A 21,721-nucleotide genomic window follows, 5' to 3' on the forward strand; every position below is an offset into this window, starting at 1 on the left:
ACAGAGAGGTCAATGCCAAATCATACTATTCCCCGGAAACATTATTGCAGTGCAGGTGCAAACCGCACAATTCATAAAGCTTCTATTCTCCCAAACAACGACAAGATTTGGTACACATTTTCCTCTGTGTAATGCTTCTGAGAAACTATAAATTATAATGAATCTCTACACACATCCAAAGCAATTTCGAGATATATCATTTGCAAAACCATTTTAAGTTTAGTCCTCTACTGATTATAATTTGAATTCTGGTCCAAAAAGGTTCTGGATTCCAGTCAAGGAAAAGCTACCAGATTTCTGTATAGCAGAATGTGTCTTCAATGGGTAGAGCAAAGTAAATGTGGTATTCTAAAATGCCTCGAGTAGAGCCAAGTAAATGGTATTCTAAAATGCCTCAAACTTCTTATCATAACACAAACAAGTGAAGTCGGTGAATTGTACAATTGAGAGAGGAAATAAATGGGAAAAAAGGGTCAACCAATGTGAATATGTGATCATGACATTGGAAATATGAGTTCATTTATTTATTTATTTGGACGGTATAACAATGTGATTTTTTTTTTTTGGTCTGATAACAATGTGAGTTAAACATGCCAAAAACATGTGAATTGCGACCACGAGTTTACAACTTGGCTCTGCTAAACAATCTTACTCTCAGCTCCTCAGCCACAGCATCAATAAATTCTTCAGTATTCAGATACTTGGACCTTGTGACCCTGCACAAAACATGAAACTTTTTATCATACAAAAAGAAAAAAGCACAATTAAAACTTGGGTGCCGCTATTTGGTCCCAACCTTTTTATTTCTATCCCCAACACTTCAATAAAAATATAATTTTCAATTATACCCTAATGTAAATTGGCCTTCAAGGACTTCAAAATTTAATTAAATTAACTTGAACCTATACCCAACAATAATTCTCCACTCACATCGCCACTCAACTCTCTATCAAAACCCTAAACACTCTATAACACTCTCCATATTGATGCAAACAAGTTTAATATTAACGAATGGATGATTAAATTGTGGTTTGAGAGTTTTAAATGAAGTATTTTCATCATTCCTTTAAGTTTTAATAGACTAAATGCTTATTTTCAAAAACTGAAATCGCAACATGTTTGGCACACTAGAGCCGAACATGTTATGAGTCATTCGGCAATAAAGCACCGAACATAGTGTTGTTCGTTCGGCCATAGACTACCGAACACGTCTAAAAAATTAAAAAAAAAAAAAGGTGTTCGATGGTTGCCAACCGAACATCCTTCTACCCGTTCGGTTGTTTTCCGCCGAACATCCTTATATTTATTCGGTTAACCAGTGCCGAACAAAATCCAAATTTTTTTTTTTCAAGACTCTCCCTTTTGTGTTCAAGTTCAACATTAAACAACTAGAATTCAAATTATTGCAGTCCAAAAATAAATATTTTGATGTAAAGGGCAATGGGTGGTGAGGTATTGACGTTGGGTGTTGGGTGGTGGTGATGGGTATAAGGAGCATGAATAGGTTAGGTTTGTTTGTTGGGTTTTGGTAAGGGTATTTTTGACAAAAATGTTGGGTGTACTAATAAGTTTTTAAACTTTTTAAATTGAAGGTAGGTGTAAAGAGTGTGTTGGGGCTACAGATAAAAAAGTTGGGTCCGAATAGCGGCACCCTTAAAACTTTTACATGAAGTATGACTTTTGACAGCACTTACTTAGGCCCATGGATAAGGAGTGCAAGATCCTTGGTCATCTTCCCAGATTCGACAGTTCCAATACAGGCTGCTTCAAGTTTCTTTGTAAAATCCAAGAGTCTGCCATTGCCATCCAACTTTGCCCTAATAACACAGATTTCTCAAACTCTCATCTGATGTTTCAAATGATTTATAAATAAAGACACAAATTAAAACAATTAAAGTTTTAAACCCCCACACCTTCCCACATTAAAGAGAGGTATGAGCACTCGTCTACCAGACCCAAGCCATACTGATCTAATACCTGTGTGCAAGACCTCGTGACCAAGCAAAGATCAAAGCTATGCTGTTTGTGCTGGTTTCACCTCCTTTTTGGTGAACCCGGTAATGACGGGTAACTGTGCCATGGGCTGCTTCAGCTTCGATGGTCTTTCCATCTGGGCACACCTGGAACCCAATCCAACTTAACATATATCTAAAGTCATACATGAATAGCCAAACAAAGTGTAATAAGACAAAATGAACACCACAAAATACCAGTATAGATGTCATCAGCCCCAGAGACCCGAAACCTGCATCAAAGTTCAAAGTCAAACAAGGTAGCAAACGCATTGGCTAGGACTGTCCCAGAACAAGCACCTTTCCATTCGACAAAAGCAGCACCAAAAGTTAAAAGAATATTCAAATACTTAATTCACAGGTTTTTAGCCCAAATAAATACAGACCTTGGGCTAAAAAGTCACTTTGCACATCCCCATCATAATTCTTGCATGCCCATACATAACCTCCTTCACTTTTAAGAGCATATGCAACCATATCATCGATAAGACGGTGTTCATACCTACAAAATCGTAATATTAATAAAAGGAAAATTACGGAAACTGCACAACTAATAAGCATGCTTGGCAAGATATCTTACCAAATCCCTGCAGCCTCAAATCGGGATCTCCAATGAGCTTCATAAACTTCCTGGAAGATGTCCATGAATCTGCACTAAATTCAAGTGTAAGAAAATGACAATAAAAAGAACAAAAGTCATGTGGTGCAACATCATACTGACGCATAATGTAGCATGAGTATTTTATGAACCCCACACATCATCTCCCATGGGCACACACAGAAACATGCTAAGGTACATGAGGGGCTTTAAAGGTTTATTTTTCCAATGATGAAAACTTGGAAATTGGAAAGAAGAGGAAATTACACACTAAAAGCAGAAAGGCAACATGGTGACAGCTTACCTTCCATCATATTTCTTCAGAATGGTATTTTTAGTGCTAAGATAAAGTGGCCACTTTTTCTGGTAGGCAGTAGTCATGGAAGCCTCAGCAAAAGAACGGATAGACTGCTCTCACAATTTAACACATAAAACGATAACTGTTAAAAGCTTCTAGCAACTCATTCATACCAGAAACTAAGTTAAAATATATATATATATATTCTTAAAAATGGTCAAGTTTGAACCTCGTCAGTGTTATACATGGCCAATGCTATGCCTCCAGCACCAGTAAAGTTGAAAACCTCGAACTCTTTTTTCTCATTGGGCCCATCTGGTACTGCGAATTATGTCATTGCACTTGATGAGATAATAATGTACTAAAGTATTGATACAAAGAAAATTCAAAATGTATAATGTGCGTGTATGTAAATTATGTCATTGCACTTGATACACACACAGCAAGTTCCTGACAAAGGTGAAACTCAGAAATTTCGATCAGTCTACTGAGAAAAGGATGTTACCAAAAATCAATTTAAGTTTTCCAGATCCTTCTATGATCGTGTCTGTTGCTCGGTACTGATCACCAAAAGCATGCCTCCCAATGCATATTGGCTTTGTCCAACCTGGAAAGAACACTAATTCATTGGTGATCTGCTTTATTACAAAGTCATACTTAGATGAAAAATGTTATAGCAAACCTGGAACAAGGCGGGGAACATTTCTGCAGATAATTGGTTCTCTAAAAACAGTACCTGCAGAACACAGAAAACACATTGGCTACTTACAATTCATCAAACATACAACAAATAATGGTAAAAGTTAAATATTAGAGGAAAAGTTTATTTACCATTTAAAATGTTCCGTATTGTCCCATTTGGACTCCTCCACATCTGTTTCAAGTTAAACTCCTTAACACGAGCTTCATCTATTAAAATCCAAATAAAATAATTCAGATAATCACAATAGTCATTTAGCCCAATAATGGTAGAGAAAAAGGCCATAGTCCATCCATTACAGTTCCCATTAAAAAAAAAAAAATCGTACCTGGAGTTATAGTTGCACACTTTATTGCTACATTGTACCTACAAGAAGAAGAAATTAAAAAATAAATTATACAAAGAACATAAAGGGCATCATGTCATGCCAAGTATGAAGTATGGAACATCATAAACTGTGTCATGTCATGCTGAGCCCATAGAAATGAGTTGTACTTGTGCTAACTTGATCCAGTTTACACCTATGATCTATCCAAACAATACCAACTTGCTTCTATAACTATGATAACTACCAATACATAATTCGTACAGGCAATATTTATAAATAAAAAAAAAGATAGAAGCCAATTTTTGGTATAATGTTCTTGAGTGATTTGTTATGGTGAAAAGATAAGCAGACCAAATCAATTGAAATGAGAAAGCGATTAAAATTAAAATAAAGATGAAACAGTAGCATTCTTCAAGAGTATTTCAATCTAGCAAAGGAACCAAGAAGGGAGAATGACAGGGCATACTTGAGAGTAGCTTCAGCACTTTCAATTGTGACTCTATCATTGGTGGCATCACGATTGGGGAGGCCAAGGTCAAAGTACTTGATATCCAACTCGAGAAAGGGAAAAATAAGCTGTAGAAGATGAAAACAGGTTGCAGATTAATGGATCATTACATAATTATTTTTTTAAGAATAGAACATGAAATCATAGCGATGCCATAATTACATTATTACCTTATCCTTTATCCATTTCCAAAAAACTCGAGTCATTTCATCCCCTGCATCATGAAAATAATGCATTATAGCTAAACAGAGATAACAAGGTTTTGAATAAATCTGTATCAGTTCTCAACTAGAATATATGGACAACTAGATAGAAGACAAGAACTGCATACCCAAAACACAAAGTTTCAAGAGCTCAACCCCAAGGCAATGTTCGTTGCAATCTTTTTGATGGAGTAGACAACTCCAAATCCCGTAAGATAAAATAATCTTTTTAGAAGATACTTGTGTTAAAAAAATCTCAAATTACTAGAAATTACAAACACTGTGATGGGCATCTCCAAGTTACAGGAATACAACATACAACCCATGAAATTAAGTGCATCTCAATTCTAGATGTTGCATCTAAATCCTCATCATGTAGTGGTCATGCATTTTGGTTAAAATGAACAAATTAGAATTTTATTCATTTGAACTTAAGTGAAAATGCTCAACTTAGGAACATCATAGTATTGGTGGGTAACACTGGAAGGCCTCAAATTGCATGTATAATAACACCTCATCTTTGGTCACATCAATGGGTTTAACCTAATCAATTGGGGTCCAATATAATTTAATTCACATGGTAGTCTGATGAGGGGTCCTCTTTCAGTTCTTACACATATTAATAAGATTTATATGGAACATAATTGCTGGGTTGTCTCTAAAACTTGGCTTATGGAATGATCCATTGAATCAAATCCAAATATGGTGCTTTGATCCTTTAATGTTTATGAATCAAAATTTCCAGGACTATAGACAGCTTCCAAAGCAGCAGAGCAATTTAAACAACAGTCCACAAGAAACAATGGCCGAATTTGTCTAATAATGATACTGAGACTAAAAACAAAGAGTAGAGAAGGCATACCATCCATTTCGACAATTGGGTTGGTCACCTTTATCTTATCGAATGGCTCCATTGCTCCGCCGAAAGCAAAAGAGGTGAAGGTTGTTTGTGCTTCGCAAAAACTTGGGCTTTGCCGAGAGAGAATCAGAGAAGGTATATATTTCTGTTTATTTGTGAAAATTGGAAGGCCATTTATGATAGAACTGTCTCTTGCTTTTCTCTCTGGGCTTGAGAATTGAGAGAGAATATCAGAGGACGAGTGATGACAAAACTTGGTGTGGAACTGTGGGGGTGGTGACCGGCATTCAAAGGGAAATGCTTCGTATTCTAGTCCAAGTTGAAAGTGAATCAGCTGCTGTTGTTAATGTTGTCTTGCTAAATATATGCTTTACTGTGTTGTCAGCATGTGAATTAGTTTGGTCCAAAGTTGTATCTGTATATCTTGCACTCATGAGTCATGACAATCAAAGTTGAGTTGTGCCAGTTCACCACAAAAAAAAAAAAAAAAAGTTGAGTTGTGCCATATTTGAGTTTGTCATGATTGAGTATCGATTACACAAAAAAATCTCTCATATTTGTCATGTTAAAATCGAGGTATTTATGTTTGATCCTAACTCAATATTTTTAGTGGTGCCATTTATAAATTCATGTTATGTAACAGTCATTTGGAGATGGGGTTGAAATTGAATAGTGTTGAAAATTGCACTGCTAATGTGACAATTTGCCCCAAAGCCGCCTAATGGCGTAGGCTTCTTTATGAAGTGTAAAGAAGTGTCTAAACAAGTCAATGGCTAGAGAATAGCACCAATTTGCCTGGATACATGATGCTAATAGCATCTAAACAAATTAACACCCAACAAAACAGTGTACAACAGTCACAATTATAATTCTTCTCATTAACTTTGCATCTGATTGAGGAAAAAGTTTCATGGAATCCACAACGCCCCTGATGCAGAGCTCGACTCTTTTTTCTGGAGATTCTTCACATGTCAGAACATACTGTTCTCTTGAGGAGTTTATATCATTAACACAAAATTTGGAACTAGTTGAATCAATATTTAATCTCAATTAGGGTCATTTGACTATACTGTCACACCAAGTGTACATAACAAAACTATATACATATAGAAAGAAATACTCAGAATCAAAAACAGAAACGCAAAACTTTGAGCAATAATATTCTGTCCACAAAAGCCTGCTTTCTGAAACCCTGAACATTATAAGTTATATATTTGACTGGGTTGCAACATTTTGCTCTTTGTACAATGTAATCTTCCTCCAGAGGATGCGAATAATCACCCAAAAGGAGTGCTAGAAGTACTCAAAATCTACATAAGAAGAATCATTAGTACTATTCTTTTTATCACCTCCAATATCTGTCATCTTTTTGTCTGCAGTGCTTGCCTCCTTGCTAGCATATTGTGAATAGTCTACAGGTTCAGGTACGTGGGGAGGCATGGCACATCTCACCAGAGCCCAGTTCACTCCCTCAAAAAATGGGTGTTGTTTTATTTCTGTGGCACCCCTTTTATATGCAATTCTCTTTTGTGGTTCCTTCACCAAGAGTCCTCGTATGAGATTACGTGCGACAACACTCACTTGTGGTGTTTCTGGGAATCTCAGAGGCTGACCTACAACATTAAAAAGTGTGGCACGATTTCCATGACCCTTGAAGGGGGTTGTCCCATGTAAGAGCTCATATAAGAAGATGCCGAACGTCCACCAGTCCACTGCACTACCATGGCCCTCTCCACGAATAATCTCTGGGGCTAGATATTCATGCGTTCCAACAAATGACATAGACCGCACATTTGTAGGCTCTGCCATCAGCTCAGGGAGGGAGTTATTAGCAGAAAGGCCAAAATCTGATTTAGATTTGCGATTTTTCTTGGTAGGTAATATGCGTGGGAAGAAATGGGATGGCTGGATACAACCATGCACAGCTAACTCATCATCCAAAATGCCCCCGCCCCCACCACCACCACCACCACCACCGCCACCACCATTGCTTACATGGACAGATGAAGACTTGACTAGTGTAGGATTGACTGAACAACGAAGTGAGAGATCAAAGTCCGAGAGCATGATATGACCCTCATCTCTTACTAGAACATTTTCTGGTTTTAAATCCCTGTACACAATTCCTAGCATGTGCAGATACTCAAGTGCTAACAAAACCTGTGATGCATAAAACCTGCCAAAGGAAAAGGCATGAGAAACCCCTTGCACATTTAAACGTCTCAAATTGGTACAAGGAGCTCAACTTAATATTCAATTGATTGAGAATGAGAAGAAAATATCATACGTAGTGAAGAAATGATTTCACTATATTTGCACAAGAAAAGGTAGGGGCTTTAAGATGATAGACAATTAGTATGCATCATGCTTTGATAATAAGAAGTCTATCAGTCAGCGTATAACATATGCAGTTCTGCACCCAGCAAGAACCATTATGTATTCAACCTTCAATGAAGTAACTCTTGCAATTTTTTATTTTTTATTTTTTTGTAAAAAAGAAAGTCCTCTTATGAGTTATGACATCTACATCCCTAACAATGCAATGCAATGCTGGAGAGGTACTAACTATGCAGCTTCAAGCAGTGAATTGAAGCCATCAAACAAGTAACTCCAACCCAAATCTCATTGATTATGCTTGTAAGGAAATTTAATAATACATATCAATGATCAAATATTCAAATGCATATTAAACATTAAGCAAGGCCAACGATCAATTATACATTAAAAATTAAGCAATCAGAAGAACTGGAAAGGTACTAACCGTGAAGCTTCCTCTGTAAAATGCTTGTTAGGTTGCTTCTGTCTAAGAGAATGCAAATTACCTCCACTACAGTACTCCATGACCAAGCAATAGAACTTATCAGTCTCAAAGTAAGAATAGAGAGTGGGCAAGAATGGGTGGTCAAGTAGTCCAAGTATCTCTCTTTCTGTTTGTGCTCGCAATAGCTTGTTTCTACTAGCAAGAGATGCCTTGTCCATGACTTTCATGGCAAAAAAGGTGTTTGTTCCTCTGAGTTCAACAAGATAGACGCTACCAATGTCTCCATAGCCTAGACGCTTGAGAAGCCGAAAGTGGCTAAGATTAAGTGGGGAACCTTTAGAGACCATGTTAATGGCCTCCCACCGTACGTCACCACCAGTATGAGGCCTGAGGGGTGCACTGGAGCTCTCTAAGCTATCAGAACGAGAGGTATTCCCACTCCCTTGAACATGGTTGGGGAAAGAATTGGTAGTCTTTGCTGTTCCTGTTGCCATTCCTGTTAAAGTAATCAGTAGTTCAGAATTTGCAGGCGCTGATGGACCTGGAGATGGGCGATGGTTGGAAATTAGATCCGCATTTTGAGGTCCACCTGATGAATCATGAGTTGGTTTGACACCAGATTGTGCTCCTTTATCCGCCTTTTTGGAGTTGTAAACCTTATCATTGGATGAATTGGTGCCACTCTTGGCATGAGATTCCATCTCCTTGGGTCCACATGGTGCTTCTTCAGATGAATTGTAGTTCATCTGAATTCGAGGAAGAAACAATTCTAAGGCATCAGTATAGAGAGATTAACACCTTTAAAGAACAAAAAGGCATGAACAAGAATAGCTATGGAACACCTACCTCAGATGAGTTAGAAAAATTGGCTGGATTTGAAGACATGAATGGGGTAACACGACAACACCCCTCAAAAAAAAATTCCTGATCATATCATCACAAAATACATTACTTATAAAACAAAATAATGTTGAATGAACCTATATTCAAGCAACTAGATAAATTGGTGGTGTTTAGCACATAAAAGTAGTTTGTGGTGCCTAAACTCATCTTTAAAACATATACTTTTTTCTTTAAAACATCATCAAGTAGATTCTGCTATGGTAATGAACACAAGTTTAACCCTCTAAACATCCAATTGCCAAGCCTTCAAAATGATTAACAATCCTAAACTCCTTATATATGGTCATATCATGTGTATATGTTTGTAGCTTTGACAATAACTAATAACCATCATTCGAAGAATAACAATCTCTGTTACAAGAATAATAATCCACTTATTTATGGATATAAAACATGCATTGTGCGCATACCCATATGAAAGCAAAGCATAATCAAAAATTCAAAATCATTATGTGGTGGGCACGTAATGGCGTGAGAGACAGACACACAGACAACAAAGTCAAATTTAAGATACATAGACATCCGAATACAGAATCACGCTAAACTATATAACAACTTAATTATTTATGCATATCTTTATATATAGGTACAGATAATATGTAAACAAACGAAACAAATGAATAAACAAATAAAAATGGAATTAGTCATATTGACATAGGTGAACTAAGCAAAAATCAATGCAAACGCAAAAACAAAAGAAACCCATCTGAGAAAAAAGATTGCAGGGAATGCAGGACGAACCAGAAATTCAATTTGGCAATTAAAAGCAATAAAGCCGTGATCTTTGCCTTGTCAAGAAGTGTTTGTGAGAGAGTTTATTGGATGAACATGAATTGTTTGGCTCCCATGCATCACTCAAAAGGAAGATAAAATCTTTCTTGAAATTATGGAGAGAAAATGAAAGAAAGAAACATGGGTTACAAGAAAAATGGCATTTGGGTATTGAGAGAGGGGATGGGAATGAGCTGGTTCTTGACTAGACCACCACGCAAACCCACAATCAGGAGGTGTAAGAAATGAGAGGAAATTGTGGAGCAAAACAAAACTAGAATTAGGAAAACCCATAATTTGATTTTCCATTTTATAAATGAAGAGAATAAAGATTTAGAAGAGTGTGTGTTGTTGTATGTGTGTGTCAGGTTTGTGCTTTGCTAACTTCAGGAAGGAGAGAGAAAGAGGAGGAGGGAAACGGTCATAGCCTACGAGAGGATGGATGGTTGGGCGCTTAATCCTCTGTGAAATCATGGTCGGACTGACTTCTGATCCTCTGTGCTCGCCACTACTCTCCATCCTTGCAATCGGATGAGCTGGCCTCTCACCACCCAATGCTTGGGTGACACCTCGTTTTTTTTTTTCCCTAAGAACGCCACCTCACATATTGATTTTAATTTATTCTTTCTCCAAAAGATGTTTTTCAAAGTTATTTGAGTCAACAATAATATTATTTTCTTTCTGAGAATCAAGTTAACAATAATATGTAGATGTATTCCAAAACTACGTCAAAATTTAATAATAAAGTGATGGACTATACTATTTTTTAAAGGTTCATTGACTTTAGGTACCAAATTATAATATTTTTTCATTTCAACTACTAAAATATTTATGTCATTTCATTTTAGGTACTAAATTTCAGTTTATGTACCAACTTTTAAAAATATGATTATATCGAACTGTGACTGTCTAACAGTCATAACTTTTTTATTGATTTGTTGTTTTTTCAATATTTGTAAGGCTTAAACTTTAATATTTAATCTTTGGGTTATAAGATTTCATCCCCAAACCTAAATCAAAAGTATGAAACCCTTAAAAATTTGAATTTTTTATAAATTTTAAATAGTCACAACTGTGACTGTTCGACAATTACAACTGTAACTGTTCAACAGTCACAACTGTATAACAAACTGATTTGTGACCTAATCCAAAATGTTTTACTTTAGGTTAGTACCTAAACTAAAAAAAATTAGTGTCTTGCTGCTTTATTAAAAAACTATTGACATTTGGTATTTAATCCTAATTTTTTAATTTTTTAATTATAACCAATATAGTGCCTTAAGTATATATTCGATAAATTTTGTTAAATTTGAGTATTGGTCACCTGTACATCATTATGCCCGATGATAAATTCTATAAGTTTACTTCATTCGTATGCCTTACATTATTTACCATGTCAAGTGAGAGATTGAATTTTTTTTTAATTATAAGAATTGTGTATGATATGTATGCATATGTGACGAGTTAATATAAAGATAGAATAAAAATAAAGATATAGTATTTAAAATCAGAATGAACTAGTTACAAGAGGAAAATAAGAATATAAATAGGAATGAACTAGCTAAAAAAATGGAGTGCTTCTGTGCTTGGTGCTACTGCTACCCTTTTGAATTTGTTTTTAAAATAAAGAAAACCCTTTTTTGTTTTCTTGAAAATGTATTTTTAGTAAGAAGGTAAAATAGTAATTAAAAATCAAATAATACCCCACTCAAATAAAATGAAAAATCAAAATAGTGCTTGGGAAGGAGAACTTAGTAAATTTCTTGGGCAAAAAACCCAATGAGAATGAAAATGAACCAAAAACAGAGCGAAGACAAAAGAAGACGAGAATTGCAAAGTCTGCTTAGCTTAGCCTGCTGGAGAAGAAGTGAAGAGTGAACATGGAGGGTGCTACAGCATCACCGTCCGTACACCCAGCAATAGCGCCACTCTCGTACCTGCTGGGTACATGGAGAGGCCAAGGGGAAGGTGGCTTTCCCACCATCAACTCCTTCTCTTATGGCGAAGAACTCCATTTCTCTCATTCTGGCAAGGTACTCCTCTTTCTTTAGCAACTGGGTCAGTGACCCAGTGTGTAACTTGCTCTCTGATTACTTTCTTTGCCTCTGTCTGATTATTTGTTGCCAATTGTATTTGTGAAATGAGAGAAGCCCTTCATAGCTTACACTCAGAAGACTTGGAAATTGAACTCTGGGGAGCCTATGCACGCTGAGAGTGGCTACTGGCGACCCAAACCCGATGGCACTATTGAGGTCGCCATTGCTCAAAGCACTGGTCTTGTTGAAGTTCAGGTGCCCTCATTACTAATTGTTCCCTCAAACTTGCTTAGTCTCTTATGCTAATTATCTTGACGAATCTGATACGCCCTTTTGTTTTTGTATTCATTTTTCTTGCTTGTATTGAAAGGAGTTGGCAATGGATGTGTATTTAGCATTTAGACAACCCCAATCAAATAAAGAATGGTTTTTTGATGACCCAGATCCACTAATATTCTGGCCATGATATTTTATTGCATAATGCGTATTACCCAGATACAATGAATTGCCTTGTCTACTCCTATTGCATTATTCTAGCACTTCCCAAATGAATTTGTTGATTTCTTAAAAAAAAAAAAAATCATTTGGGACAGTATTATGGAATATGCATATCTAGTTTTATGAAAAATGAATGCAAGTTTAGCTGATAAGCATGTCTTCTATCTGTATTGTTCTGAAATCAAATTGTGTATCTTGCATTGTGTCAAACTTTTCATGTCTTTTACTTATGTAAATTTCTTTGATTTGTCCTGATATTATTATACATTGCTTCTTTTAGAAAGGGACGTACAACGCAGAAGAGAAAGTGATAAAGCTTCAAACTGAGCTTGTGGGCAATGCTACTAAGGTAATTTAGCTGATTATTGTAGGATACATTAATGCAATACCCTTGCAGTGATTTATGCCTAACACAACAGTCACAGAACTGACCCAAAAAAAGCATGCTATTTAGTTTCCTACTATAAAAAACTTTCCCGAGAAGCAATAGAATGATATATATTAAGAACTATACTTTCCAGAAAGATTGTGCTGGTAAGAAATTGCTGCTTTAGAGTTTATATGTATTAAGATATGAATTGTATTGGCACAGTTGAGGTTCTTGGAGAAGTATGACGTGATTGTACTGTTGAAATCATGGCTGATGAGGATGCCACTAGGATGTTGAGAAAATTGGGATTCAAAGAGAGGTGTTATTTTTGTTTCCTTTACTAAAAATAAAAGAGACCGAAAAAGAGAATATATAAATAGAAAACCCAAATATATCTACGGATTTGGTTACAGGATATCAATTATCAAATCCATATTGAAACTAGGGGTCCTTTTCATTGATGTTTAAATCCACTATACTATAGTTATTCAGCTTTTTGGATTTGAGATTCAGGAAGTATCTTATATATGGAAAGGACTGCAGTTTGGCAAGAAATATGAATTACTTACTAGGAATATATCTGACTTCTGGTACTTAGTTGATCTATGAATTATAAAGCAACATTGATGGTTTTGGTAAAGAAATTTGTTTTCTGTTCTAAAAATGATCTGAATAATTTATGATTCTTCTGTTTTTTGGGGTAGGTGAGAGAGATAACCAGAGTTTTTAAGTTGGTTGATGGAGAACTGTCTTATGAGGTTCAGATGGCTACAAATCTCACCAGTCTTCAACCACACCTGAAAGCCTCGCTCAAGAAACTCTGAAGTAATTATGTTGAAAAAGTGAAGTTTCCAAATTAGCCCTTGCACACGATTTGGATTGATCTATTGGATTGCTAATTTGAGAATTGCAATCAAATTTATGGGCCAACTCCTTTAAAATGCACTTCTTCAATAGTGAGATGCTGTATTTGCTTTCTGTTTTGACCTCAGATTGAATTTGATTGTTTCTTTCAATCCAAACAGGGTAATGAATCTGAGTTTACTATTAGAAATGCATACTTGTGCAATCCGTTTCCATAACATGCTTATGCAATTATCAATTATGAAGTTTGGTGACGTTTGGAGATTGCCCTTTAATCAGATTGAACTGAACAATTGGCAAGCAAATTTTGAGTTTGTGGAAATGCCTATGCATGTCAAATTTTGAGCATCAACTTTGTTGCCCATTCCAGACTGAGGCCCTATCAGTTCCTGGAATGCAACAGGTTCACGTTTATTAGTTACTATCAGAAACCAAGACTCAGTTCCAAATCCTGTGCCATGATATGGGATCATAAGATAATTCTCATTTTCATTTCTCAAACTTAACAAAAATCATCCTTAAACCATACATTTGATTGATAAGAGCAGAACAGTTAGCCCTTGTACATATCTTTCATCACTTATCTATTCTCTTTATAAACTATTTACAAGAACTATACCTTGCCAGAATAGCTATAAACGCTTCAAAGGGTTTTGAAATTCTACAATTGCTCCAAAATGTATTGACAACACCATCTTACTCTAAAATATTTTAAAAAATACTTAAACTGAGCTACACAGCAAGTAATTTAATCCAAGGACAAGAGTCACAAAGTTGTTAACAAGAACTAAATAAGTAATACAATACAATGTTTCTGCCTATGTTTACATGAGCAAATGTATTACTTCAAGAAACAAGCACCGTACTAGTTTCTTCTCTAATGTCAAGTTCATTGTTGCAAGTTTTGACCTGTCCTCAGTGCAGAAGAATAATAATGGGATTCAAGCTCCTTGAGGCTGGCAGCTGCCTCCTCCCCAATTCTAGCCAACATGCGGTCAGTCTTCTCAGCCTGCTGGTTAAACTCGACCATTCTCTGCTCTACATGATCATTAAGGGATGCAAATCCTGAAAAGATTGCTGTCTGCTTCAATTCGGACACCAACTTAAGTAGAGAATCAGCTGCTTGAACCTGTGGTCAGGACAGATCAAACACGAATGACCAGAACTTGTAAGCAACTGGGAACATATGAACGACAAGAGAAGCTTAAAAACAAGCTCGCAGTCATTAGAGTCAACTTGATGAGGCCATACAACAGTAAACCGAACAGTCACCATAAATATGACCTTTCTTGAACTTGTTGAATTTGGTTTTAGTATAAGTCTTCTGTTAGAAATTCGAGGGTTCTTCCATCTTAGGGTTTAATAATAAATCTCAAAAAAAAAATTATAAGAATTTATAAGAAACCACTTAGATAGATTAGAAACCAATAATTGGTTGATTGAGACTTTGAGAGCCATCAATTACCAGGCTATGTACCTTTTAATCGTATCAAGGTTACATAAGAAAAAATTACTCTTTTCCAACTAAATGTGTTAACTTTGTGCTACATGGGGTTCTCTTAAAATTATGAAAAATGGACAGCATTCAAAAGACAATGACTAGCAGGTGATTCTTCAATTCCTTGAAAAATGCAAAAGCAAAGAATGTCAGAGAGACCTCTGTTTATCTTTGTAACACAACATTTCGAAGAAGCAGTAAATGCTCTATACAAATGAATGAGAACGAAGTAAACAGTTCCACAGTACATATACTACTTGTATAAGGTGAAGTTTCTAAAAACACACAAAAAGAAGCAGAAGCAGAAGCAGGAATAGGTGGTCTGACCATTCTAGCTGCACGCATCTCCATCATGAAAGCTTCCTGAGAGTTTCTAACAGGTGGATCGTTCACCTACAAAACACCATAAAAATTGGCACTTTTGTCAATATCTCATCAATTCATACACTTTGTTTTAATTGTAAAATGCTTTGGAATTTGGATTACAAAGACAATTCGAATCATTCCCAATATTGTATTTTTCAAGTAAAAGAAAGAAAGACAGACCCTGGAGACGTTGACGAGGTGGCTGAAGTTGTCGACGATGCTGGCGATGTCCGTTTCCACTCTCTGCAGCAACGCCTTCTGCTTCTGAGCTGCCGCCGCCGCCGCCGCCGATGTGGGCCCACTTCCGCCACCACCACCTCCTCCTACTCCTCCTCCCCCTTTATTCATGCTTCCCTCTCCTTTCTTCCTCTCACCGCCCACACACAGAGTAGAGGAGCAAATCTGAGCCTCATTATTGACGGTGCCTATGGTTGTAAAATGGGTCTTGGGCCTCTTGGCCCACCTAGGCTTAGGCTCTTTGAATATTCGGGTATGGCCTGGTTAGGCCTAATAGGGGAGGGCCCGAGACCAGCATAAGGTTGGGCTGGGCTCAGGCTCAATTCGAACTTTGATCTTATAGGCTCAACCATATGTGTTTTCTTTTTTAATTTGTAACTAAAACAGAAATTCTCACATGATAGGTTGAACTTTGCACTTTGATACCATAGGTGATATATGATACTTATTTAAGTGATATATGATGTTCATCTTATACATGTATAAAGATATTTTCGTATAAGATAAGCATCATGTAATATTGTATAGTATCTGGGTTCAAATGAGGTCTTGACGTCTCGAGTACTCATGAGAAAATGACTCCTAAGTCATAACTAAAAAATATGATGCAAAAAAAAAGTAAGTTGAATATAAATCTAAAAAATTATAATGCTAAAAAATAAATAATAAAATGAGAAAAGATACAACAATACAGTGTGTTTAGCTGTTAATCTCTATTGCTCTACTATATATCAAACCCGATCAATCCATTTGTAATTGGCTCGTCCATGCGTGATGGCTGATTCTTGGTGTTTTTCTCTTCTATTAAGTCTTTCGGTAATTTTAATATAACTTAATTGAATAAAATTATTTGCATCACATTGTAATACTACATTGGTACTAAATATTTAACAGAAGTAACAGATACACATCACACTGATATGACATTTCACCTCTATTACAGATATCATACCAATATAGTATAAAAAATGTATGTGTTGCATCTTAGCATTAATCGACTTAATTTAGTAGTGCCACAAATCTCATGCACTTTAGCAATTGACAAGTGCTTTAAGTCTCCATGTGAGGACAAGTAATGGGGATGGAAGGTGTCAAAATCTCCACGTAACATGGCAGGTTTGCTGCTACTAACCCTCAACATGCCTAGCTAGCTAGCTGTTTCCAAGTCCCACCTTTGAAATATCAACCTCTTAATTTCTTCTTGCAAGTTGCAACTTATATCAAACGGTGATTATTATTTGATTACCCATCATTCTGCTTATTCGTTTTCCATTCAACTCTTTGATGTTGATTTCTTTTAGAACTACACAAAACCCAAATCTTTGTTTTGTTTTATATGTTTGTACATGGGATGTCAAATCTTAAATGATGAACAGCTCATTCTTCTCCATCGGTGGGATTGGCTTAAATATCTACTACAAAGATATGTTTTGCATAGGCTTTAACCTCTAATGCTATAAGCTCATTCTCAGAATTGCTTTGTCTATTATAGACTATCAAGATTTTGACCTTTTCTTTTGAACATGATCATGAATTGCGCAATACCAGGGTATACAACCATTAGAATATTTATTTTGGAACAAAATGAAGAGGCCTCAGCTAAACAAACAAAACTAGAATTGTGGAGCTTATAACTTTGATGGTAAAGTACTTATGTACCCTGATAATTTTTTTGCCATTACATTTCTAAGAAATAACCTAGCTAGATAGTTCATGTATTCTTACTTCAGAGTCAAGTAATTAGAACCACAATAATGTGATTAGAATTTTGAGCTGCTGAAAAACTGAGTTTCATACTTGATAGTAAGATAATTAGACGCGTATGCTGAGTCTAGTCATGCACAGCTCTTACCCGTGTAACAAGGATATATAATTGATTAATTAGATATTAGTGATTGAACAGCTTAATTAATTGTCAAATCTAAGACCAATGTGGGGAGAAATGAAGTCTTAAATACATTATCAGTTGAACTGTACCGCATTACATTTCTTGACTTAAGCCTTATTTTTAAACATGACTATATATTCTCTGTATATGATAATAACCAATAACACAAGCAAGGTCATAGAGTGAAATAGAATATTGGATGTATAAAAGAATATGGATCCCCAGTACAAGTTGATAAGTTGAAATTTGACAAACATTCACTTTCAGCCAGCTGGCCACGTTGAGCAGAGCAGGTCAAGTATTGCTCAGATAGAGAGCATGTTAGTTAATGGGCAAATGCATAGTGATGAATGAACTTCTTCCATGTCTTGTTGTCTTTGATTTTAATATTGTCACGTTACACAACATCTATTAATTCAAACCGTGTCCGGCCAAGCTAGCACATTATTCGTGAGCTCCAAACCCAATTTTAGGAGATCAACCATCAAGATTTCGATCTCATACCCACCTTAAATTAGTGTTTTATTAATCACATGACTAATTATCTGTTATAGAGTAATGGTTTAAGATTTTTATTATCCACTTAGAAACTCATTTGATCAATGGTTCAAACTCATAGTGTGACAACATAACATATCAAATTGTTTAACAAAAAAACATTGTTCTTCTGTTGTTAAATTATATATAAGCACACATTTTAGGCAGAGAGTTAATGCATATGATTGTCATTCTTCCTTGTGATATAAACTTGGATTTTAAGAAATTATTGTTCTGTTTCCAATGCTTTGATATGTATTAACTTTTAATCAATTCAAATGATCATGCATGAGAGAGAGAGAGAGAGAGAGAGAGAGAGAGAGAGAGAGTATGAACAAGACTAAAATACATGTATATATTAATATAAATAGAGAGGCAGTACATGATTACTTATCAACCATATTCGTATATACTCGCTATATAATTATGAGGGAGAAAAGTGACAAAGATGAATCAGAGAAGTTGGGTTCGGAGCACAAAAGCTTTATATATCCCCAACTCAATACATAAAGGCGCCTCCCTTTATGGTTTCACCCTCACAGTATCTTTGTTGTTAGCTCCCAAAGGAACCCCACCTTCTCCTTTTGGGCCTCCCCAATCGCCATCCTCTTCTTAGTTCTCTACTTGCCACAAGGTACACCCCAAACTGCAAAACCCAGTACCCCAGAGTCCCTATCTCCCCTGTTTTCAATCAACCCATTTCTACATTCTCCTTTTTGTGTCTTCTTGTTGTCATTAATTTCACTTTGATGATGAAGTTGAGGCCAAATTCATTGCTCTTCATCATCTTGCTTTCAACCATTCATGGTTTTCTGTTTGTTCATGCACTTCCTGAAGAGCATTTGGGTACCATGAGGTTGGAGCTAATTCACAGGTACTCACCCCAATTCAATGGGAATGATGGTATGCATGGGATGACAAAGAGGCCTAAAACCCAGCTGGAACTCATCAAACAGCTTCACCAACATGACCTTGTTCGCCACCGAATGATGTCCCACAAAAGGCTTCATAATCATCAACATCATCACCAACAAGGCCTGGGCACAAGGCGAAAGGACTGGGAAACACCCTCCATTGCAATGCCAATGAATTCTGGTTGGGACTATGGGTTTGGGCAATATCTGGTGCAAGTAAAAGTTGGGACACCTGCCCAAAAATTCATGTTGATTGCAGACACAGGGAGTGACTTGACATGGATTAACTGCAGATATGGTTGCGGCAGAAAGTGTGACACACACAAAGGAAGATTGAACAACAAGAGGGTGTTTCATGCGGATCGGTCTTCGACCTTCAAAACTGTGCCATGCTCTTCTCAGTTGTGCAAGATTGAGTTTGCCAATCTGTTCTCTCTCACAAGCTGCCCCACCCCATTGACCCCTTGCAGCTATGATTACAGGTACACTTCCCAATTTCACATAAGCCATTCACTCACTGTCATACTCTGCCTATTGGGTCTCTGTTTTGCTTTGGGAAGTGGCAAATTGAAGGACCCAGTTCCCAGTCTAGGATCTAGCAGAGAGAATCTCATTAGGGTCAGGTCCAAAATTCTGATTCCAAATTGGGAAAATATTATGTGAATATGATCTCTTGAGTTATGATCCAATCACTTGGTGAAAATGAGGGTAAGCTGATAGTAATTTGGATTGGAAATGGAGGAGAAGAACCAAACTAGAAGTAGTTGGAACTTGTCCTTTGTTACAACTTGCTTCATTGAAGTGAGTTGGTTTTAGTTGTGTTAAATACTAAATACTTAAGTTGGCATAGGAAAGCTATGGTCATGTGTTGTTGAGGAGTTATAAGGTTCTTTGTGCAAGCATCATCATCCTCACACCATTATTGTCCATGGACCATTTAGGTTGAGGTTGTCCAAATTTTACAAATCAACCAAACAATTAGCCTGTTTAAATTAACATGTCTAATGCACAATCAGATGCAATGTGGGGTATCCCAAATTCATCACCCACTGCAGAAGATGTGGGCGCTGCTTTACCTACATCCAGCAGAAGATTTAAATGGCAGTTATTGTAAGTAGGTGAGGGTCACATGACCCACATTTTTGTACCAAACACAGGAACTTGTGCCCTTGTTAGGACTTAGGATCTGTCTGTGGCTGCAATGGCAGAAATGTCATTCCTAGTAAGACTACTAAACTGTCACTTGTACTTGTTAGCTTGATATACATTTTCGGTCCATCCTTAATTCGGGATCAAAGCAACATTTGCAGGAAGTTCTGAATTTGAAACCTCCAATCTCTTTCCCTACTTTTATGTTGGTTTGTAAGGTGTAGGGTGGGGCTGTAATATGTTTCTCTCAGGCTCATGAGGTGCTATAAGCTTTGAGATCCAATGGTAGTTAGTCAACTTAGTCTTAACAGTGCTAAAGTAATATTACTTGTTTCAACTCTCTAGCCAGATTTAAGAATAGCCAACAGTTTAATTTGTTTTCTGATCCTATATATTTTCATGAAGGTACCTAGAAGGGTCTGGTGCAATGGGGGTCTTTGCCAATGAGACTGTAAGTGCGGCTCTCACAAATGGTAGGAAAACAAAGCTGTACAATGTGGTAATTGGCTGCACACGGTCCATCCAGGGCAATGGAGGCATCACAGGAGGTGATGGCATATTGGGGTTGGGCTTTGGCAAGTACTCCTTTACATCAAAAGCTGCTCAAACCTTTGGTGGCAAGTTCTCTTATTGCCTTGTTGACCACTCCAGTCCCAAGAATGTCTCAAATTATCTCAAATTTGGTGCCAATAATGACGCTGCATTGCTGAACAGAATGAGATATACCAAGCTGGTTTTGGGTGGCTCAATTGGTTCGCTTTATGGTGTAAATGTACTGAGCATATCAATTGGGGACACACTGTTAAAGATACCAAGTGAAGTGTGGGATGCAAATCTTGGTGGTGGAACCATTGTTGATTCAGGCACAAGCCTCACATATCTGACCCTGCCAGCTTACCAGCCTGTGATGGCTGCACTGACAACAGCTTTATCAAAATATGAAAGAATAACCACAAATGGGGACCCATTTGAGTTCTGCTTCAATGCCACAGAATTTGATGAGTCTTTGGTGCCAAGGTTGGTAATTCATTTGGCAGATGGAGCTAGATTTGAGCCACCAGTGAAGAGCTATATTATTGATGTTGCATTTCAGAAGAAGTGCCTTGCATTTGTGGCAGCTAGTCTGCCTGGTCCCACTATTATTGGCAACATAATGCAGCAAAACCACTTGTGGGAATTTGATTTTGTGAGAAGTACATTGGGTTTTGCTCCTTCCAAATGCACCTAGTTTTGTTTATATTGATCAATTGAAATATTGTTGTTTCTTGTAAGTTGTAATTCTTTTCTTCCTCTCCTTTCTGTCCTTACTTGTCATACATAATTGTGTACTAAATTTATATACTGCAATTCTTCTTGTAAGTTGTAACTTGTAACGTTTTGTACTTGACCATAATTATATATAATATTGAAACTCTTGCATCAA

At 36.6% G+C, this 21,721-nt stretch overlaps 5 protein-coding genes across 6 annotated transcripts; 2 read left to right on the top strand and 3 right to left on the bottom strand.

Annotated features, from left to right (window-relative positions):
* Nucleotides 1-497: 497 nt before the first annotated feature.
* LOC147297527 (isocitrate dehydrogenase [NADP]-like) lies at nt 498-5,699 on the bottom strand. 2 transcript variants are annotated; one of them, XM_086245861.1, is made up of 15 exons: nt 5,510-5,699; nt 4,615-4,658; nt 4,403-4,512; nt 3,937-3,974; nt 3,740-3,817; nt 3,591-3,644; nt 3,414-3,515; nt 3,138-3,229; nt 2,915-3,018; nt 2,593-2,661; nt 2,399-2,514; nt 2,211-2,245; nt 1,978-2,120; nt 1,695-1,817; nt 498-716 (listed from the first exon to the last, which is right to left on the bottom strand). In XM_086245861.1, exons 1-15 carry the CDS (start codon nt 5,559-5,561, stop codon nt 623-625), a joined length of 1,254 nt encoding a protein of 417 aa, XP_086101987.1. In that variant the 5' UTR covers nt 5,562-5,699; the 3' UTR covers nt 498-622. The 2 variants fall into 2 exon arrangements, with proteins under 2 accessions (XP_086101987.1, XP_086101992.1); XM_086245866.1 differs by lacking the exon at nt 5,510-5,699 and adding an exon at nt 4,776-4,861.
* Nucleotides 5,700-6,531: 832 nt separating this feature from the next.
* On the bottom strand, nt 6,532-10,354 carry AGC1.7 (AGC kinase 1.7). Its single transcript, XM_086245852.1, has 4 exons — nt 9,912-10,354; nt 9,114-9,191; nt 8,268-9,013; nt 6,532-7,682 (listed from the first exon to the last, which is right to left on the bottom strand). Exons 2-4 carry the CDS (start codon nt 9,150-9,152, stop codon nt 6,800-6,802), a joined length of 1,668 nt encoding a protein of 555 aa, XP_086101978.1. The 5' UTR covers nt 9,153-9,191; nt 9,912-10,354; the 3' UTR covers nt 6,532-6,799.
* A 1,381-nt stretch (nt 10,355-11,735) lies between these two features.
* LOC147297529 (nitrobindin heme-binding domain protein) lies at nt 11,736-13,899 on the top strand. Its single transcript, XM_086245875.1, has 4 exons — nt 11,736-11,974; nt 12,092-12,232; nt 12,756-12,824; nt 13,550-13,899. The coding sequence occupies exons 1-4, from the start codon at nt 11,822-11,824 to the stop codon at nt 13,667-13,669; spliced, it is 483 nt and encodes a 160-aa protein (XP_086102001.1). The 5' UTR covers nt 11,736-11,821; the 3' UTR covers nt 13,670-13,899.
* Nucleotides 13,900-14,224: 325 nt separating this feature from the next.
* LOC147297530 (mediator of RNA polymerase II transcription subunit 22a-like) lies at nt 14,225-15,953 on the bottom strand. Its single transcript, XM_086245884.1, has 3 exons — nt 15,754-15,953; nt 15,535-15,600; nt 14,225-14,838 (listed from the first exon to the last, which is right to left on the bottom strand). The coding sequence occupies exons 1-3, from the start codon at nt 15,919-15,921 to the stop codon at nt 14,599-14,601; spliced, it is 474 nt and encodes a 157-aa protein (XP_086102010.1). The 5' UTR covers nt 15,922-15,953; the 3' UTR covers nt 14,225-14,598.
* Nucleotides 15,954-18,786: 2,833 nt separating this feature from the next.
* NANA (Eukaryotic aspartyl protease family protein) lies at nt 18,787-21,721 on the top strand. Its single transcript, XM_086229223.1, has 2 exons — nt 18,787-19,631; nt 20,704-21,721. The coding sequence occupies exons 1-2, from the start codon at nt 18,985-18,987 to the stop codon at nt 21,524-21,526; spliced, it is 1,470 nt and encodes a 489-aa protein (XP_086085349.1). The 5' UTR covers nt 18,787-18,984; the 3' UTR covers nt 21,527-21,721.

This window comes from Dryas octopetala, chromosome 1 (genome assembly GCF_963921425.1).
Source record: "Dryas octopetala chromosome 1, drDryOcto1.1, whole genome shotgun sequence".
Lineage (NCBI taxonomy): Eukaryota > Viridiplantae > Streptophyta > Magnoliopsida > Rosales > Rosaceae > Dryas > Dryas octopetala.

Bases quoted from the DNA above. Each gene is read 5' to 3' on its own strand.
- LOC147297527 (XM_086245861.1), bottom strand. From the start codon at position 5,561: ATGGAGCCATTCGATAAGATAAAGGTGACCAACCCAATTGTCGAAATG. The intron at 4,513-4,614 runs GTAATAATGTAA...CATCTTCTACAG, and splicing joins GGAAATGGATAAAGGATAAG to CTTATTTTTCCCTTTCTCGA. The intron at 3,019-3,137 runs GTTCAAACTTGA...TTGTGAGAGCAG, and splicing joins CCATGTATAACACTGACGAG to TCTATCCGTTCTTTTGCTGA.
- LOC147297529 (XM_086245875.1), top strand. From the start codon at position 11,822: ATGGAGGGTGCTACAGCATCACCGTCCGTACACCCAGCAATAGCGCCA. The intron at 11,975-12,091 runs GTACTCCTCTTT...AAATGAGAGAAG, and splicing joins ATTTCTCTCATTCTGGCAAG to CCCTTCATAGCTTACACTCA. The intron at 12,233-12,755 runs GTGCCCTCATTA...TGCTTCTTTTAG, and splicing joins CTGGTCTTGTTGAAGTTCAG to AAAGGGACGTACAACGCAGA.
- AGC1.7 (XM_086245852.1), bottom strand. From the start codon at position 9,152: ATGTCTTCAAATCCAGCCAATTTTTCTAACTCATCTGAG. The intron at 9,014-9,113 runs GTAGGTGTTCCA...CCTCGAATTCAG, and splicing joins ATTTTTCTAACTCATCTGAG to ATGAACTACAATTCATCTGA. The intron at 7,683-8,267 runs GTTAGTACCTTT...TTCCTTTGGCAG, and splicing joins TTTACAGAGGAAGCTTCACG to GTTTTATGCATCACAGGTTT.
- NANA (XM_086229223.1), top strand. From the start codon at position 18,985: ATGATGAAGTTGAGGCCAAATTCATTGCTCTTCATCATCTTGCTTTCA. The intron at 19,632-20,703 runs GTACACTTCCCA...ATTTTCATGAAG, and splicing joins CCTTGCAGCTATGATTACAG to GTACCTAGAAGGGTCTGGTG.
- LOC147297530 (XM_086245884.1), bottom strand. From the start codon at position 15,921: ATGAATAAAGGGGGAGGAGGAGTAGGAGGAGGTGGTGGTGGCGGAAGT. The intron at 15,601-15,753 runs GTCTGTCTTTCT...GGTGTTTTGTAG, and splicing joins ACCTCGTCAACGTCTCCAGG to GTGAACGATCCACCTGTTAG. The intron at 14,839-15,534 runs GTCAGACCACCT...TCCTGACCACAG, and splicing joins AGATGCGTGCAGCTAGAATG to GTTCAAGCAGCTGATTCTCT.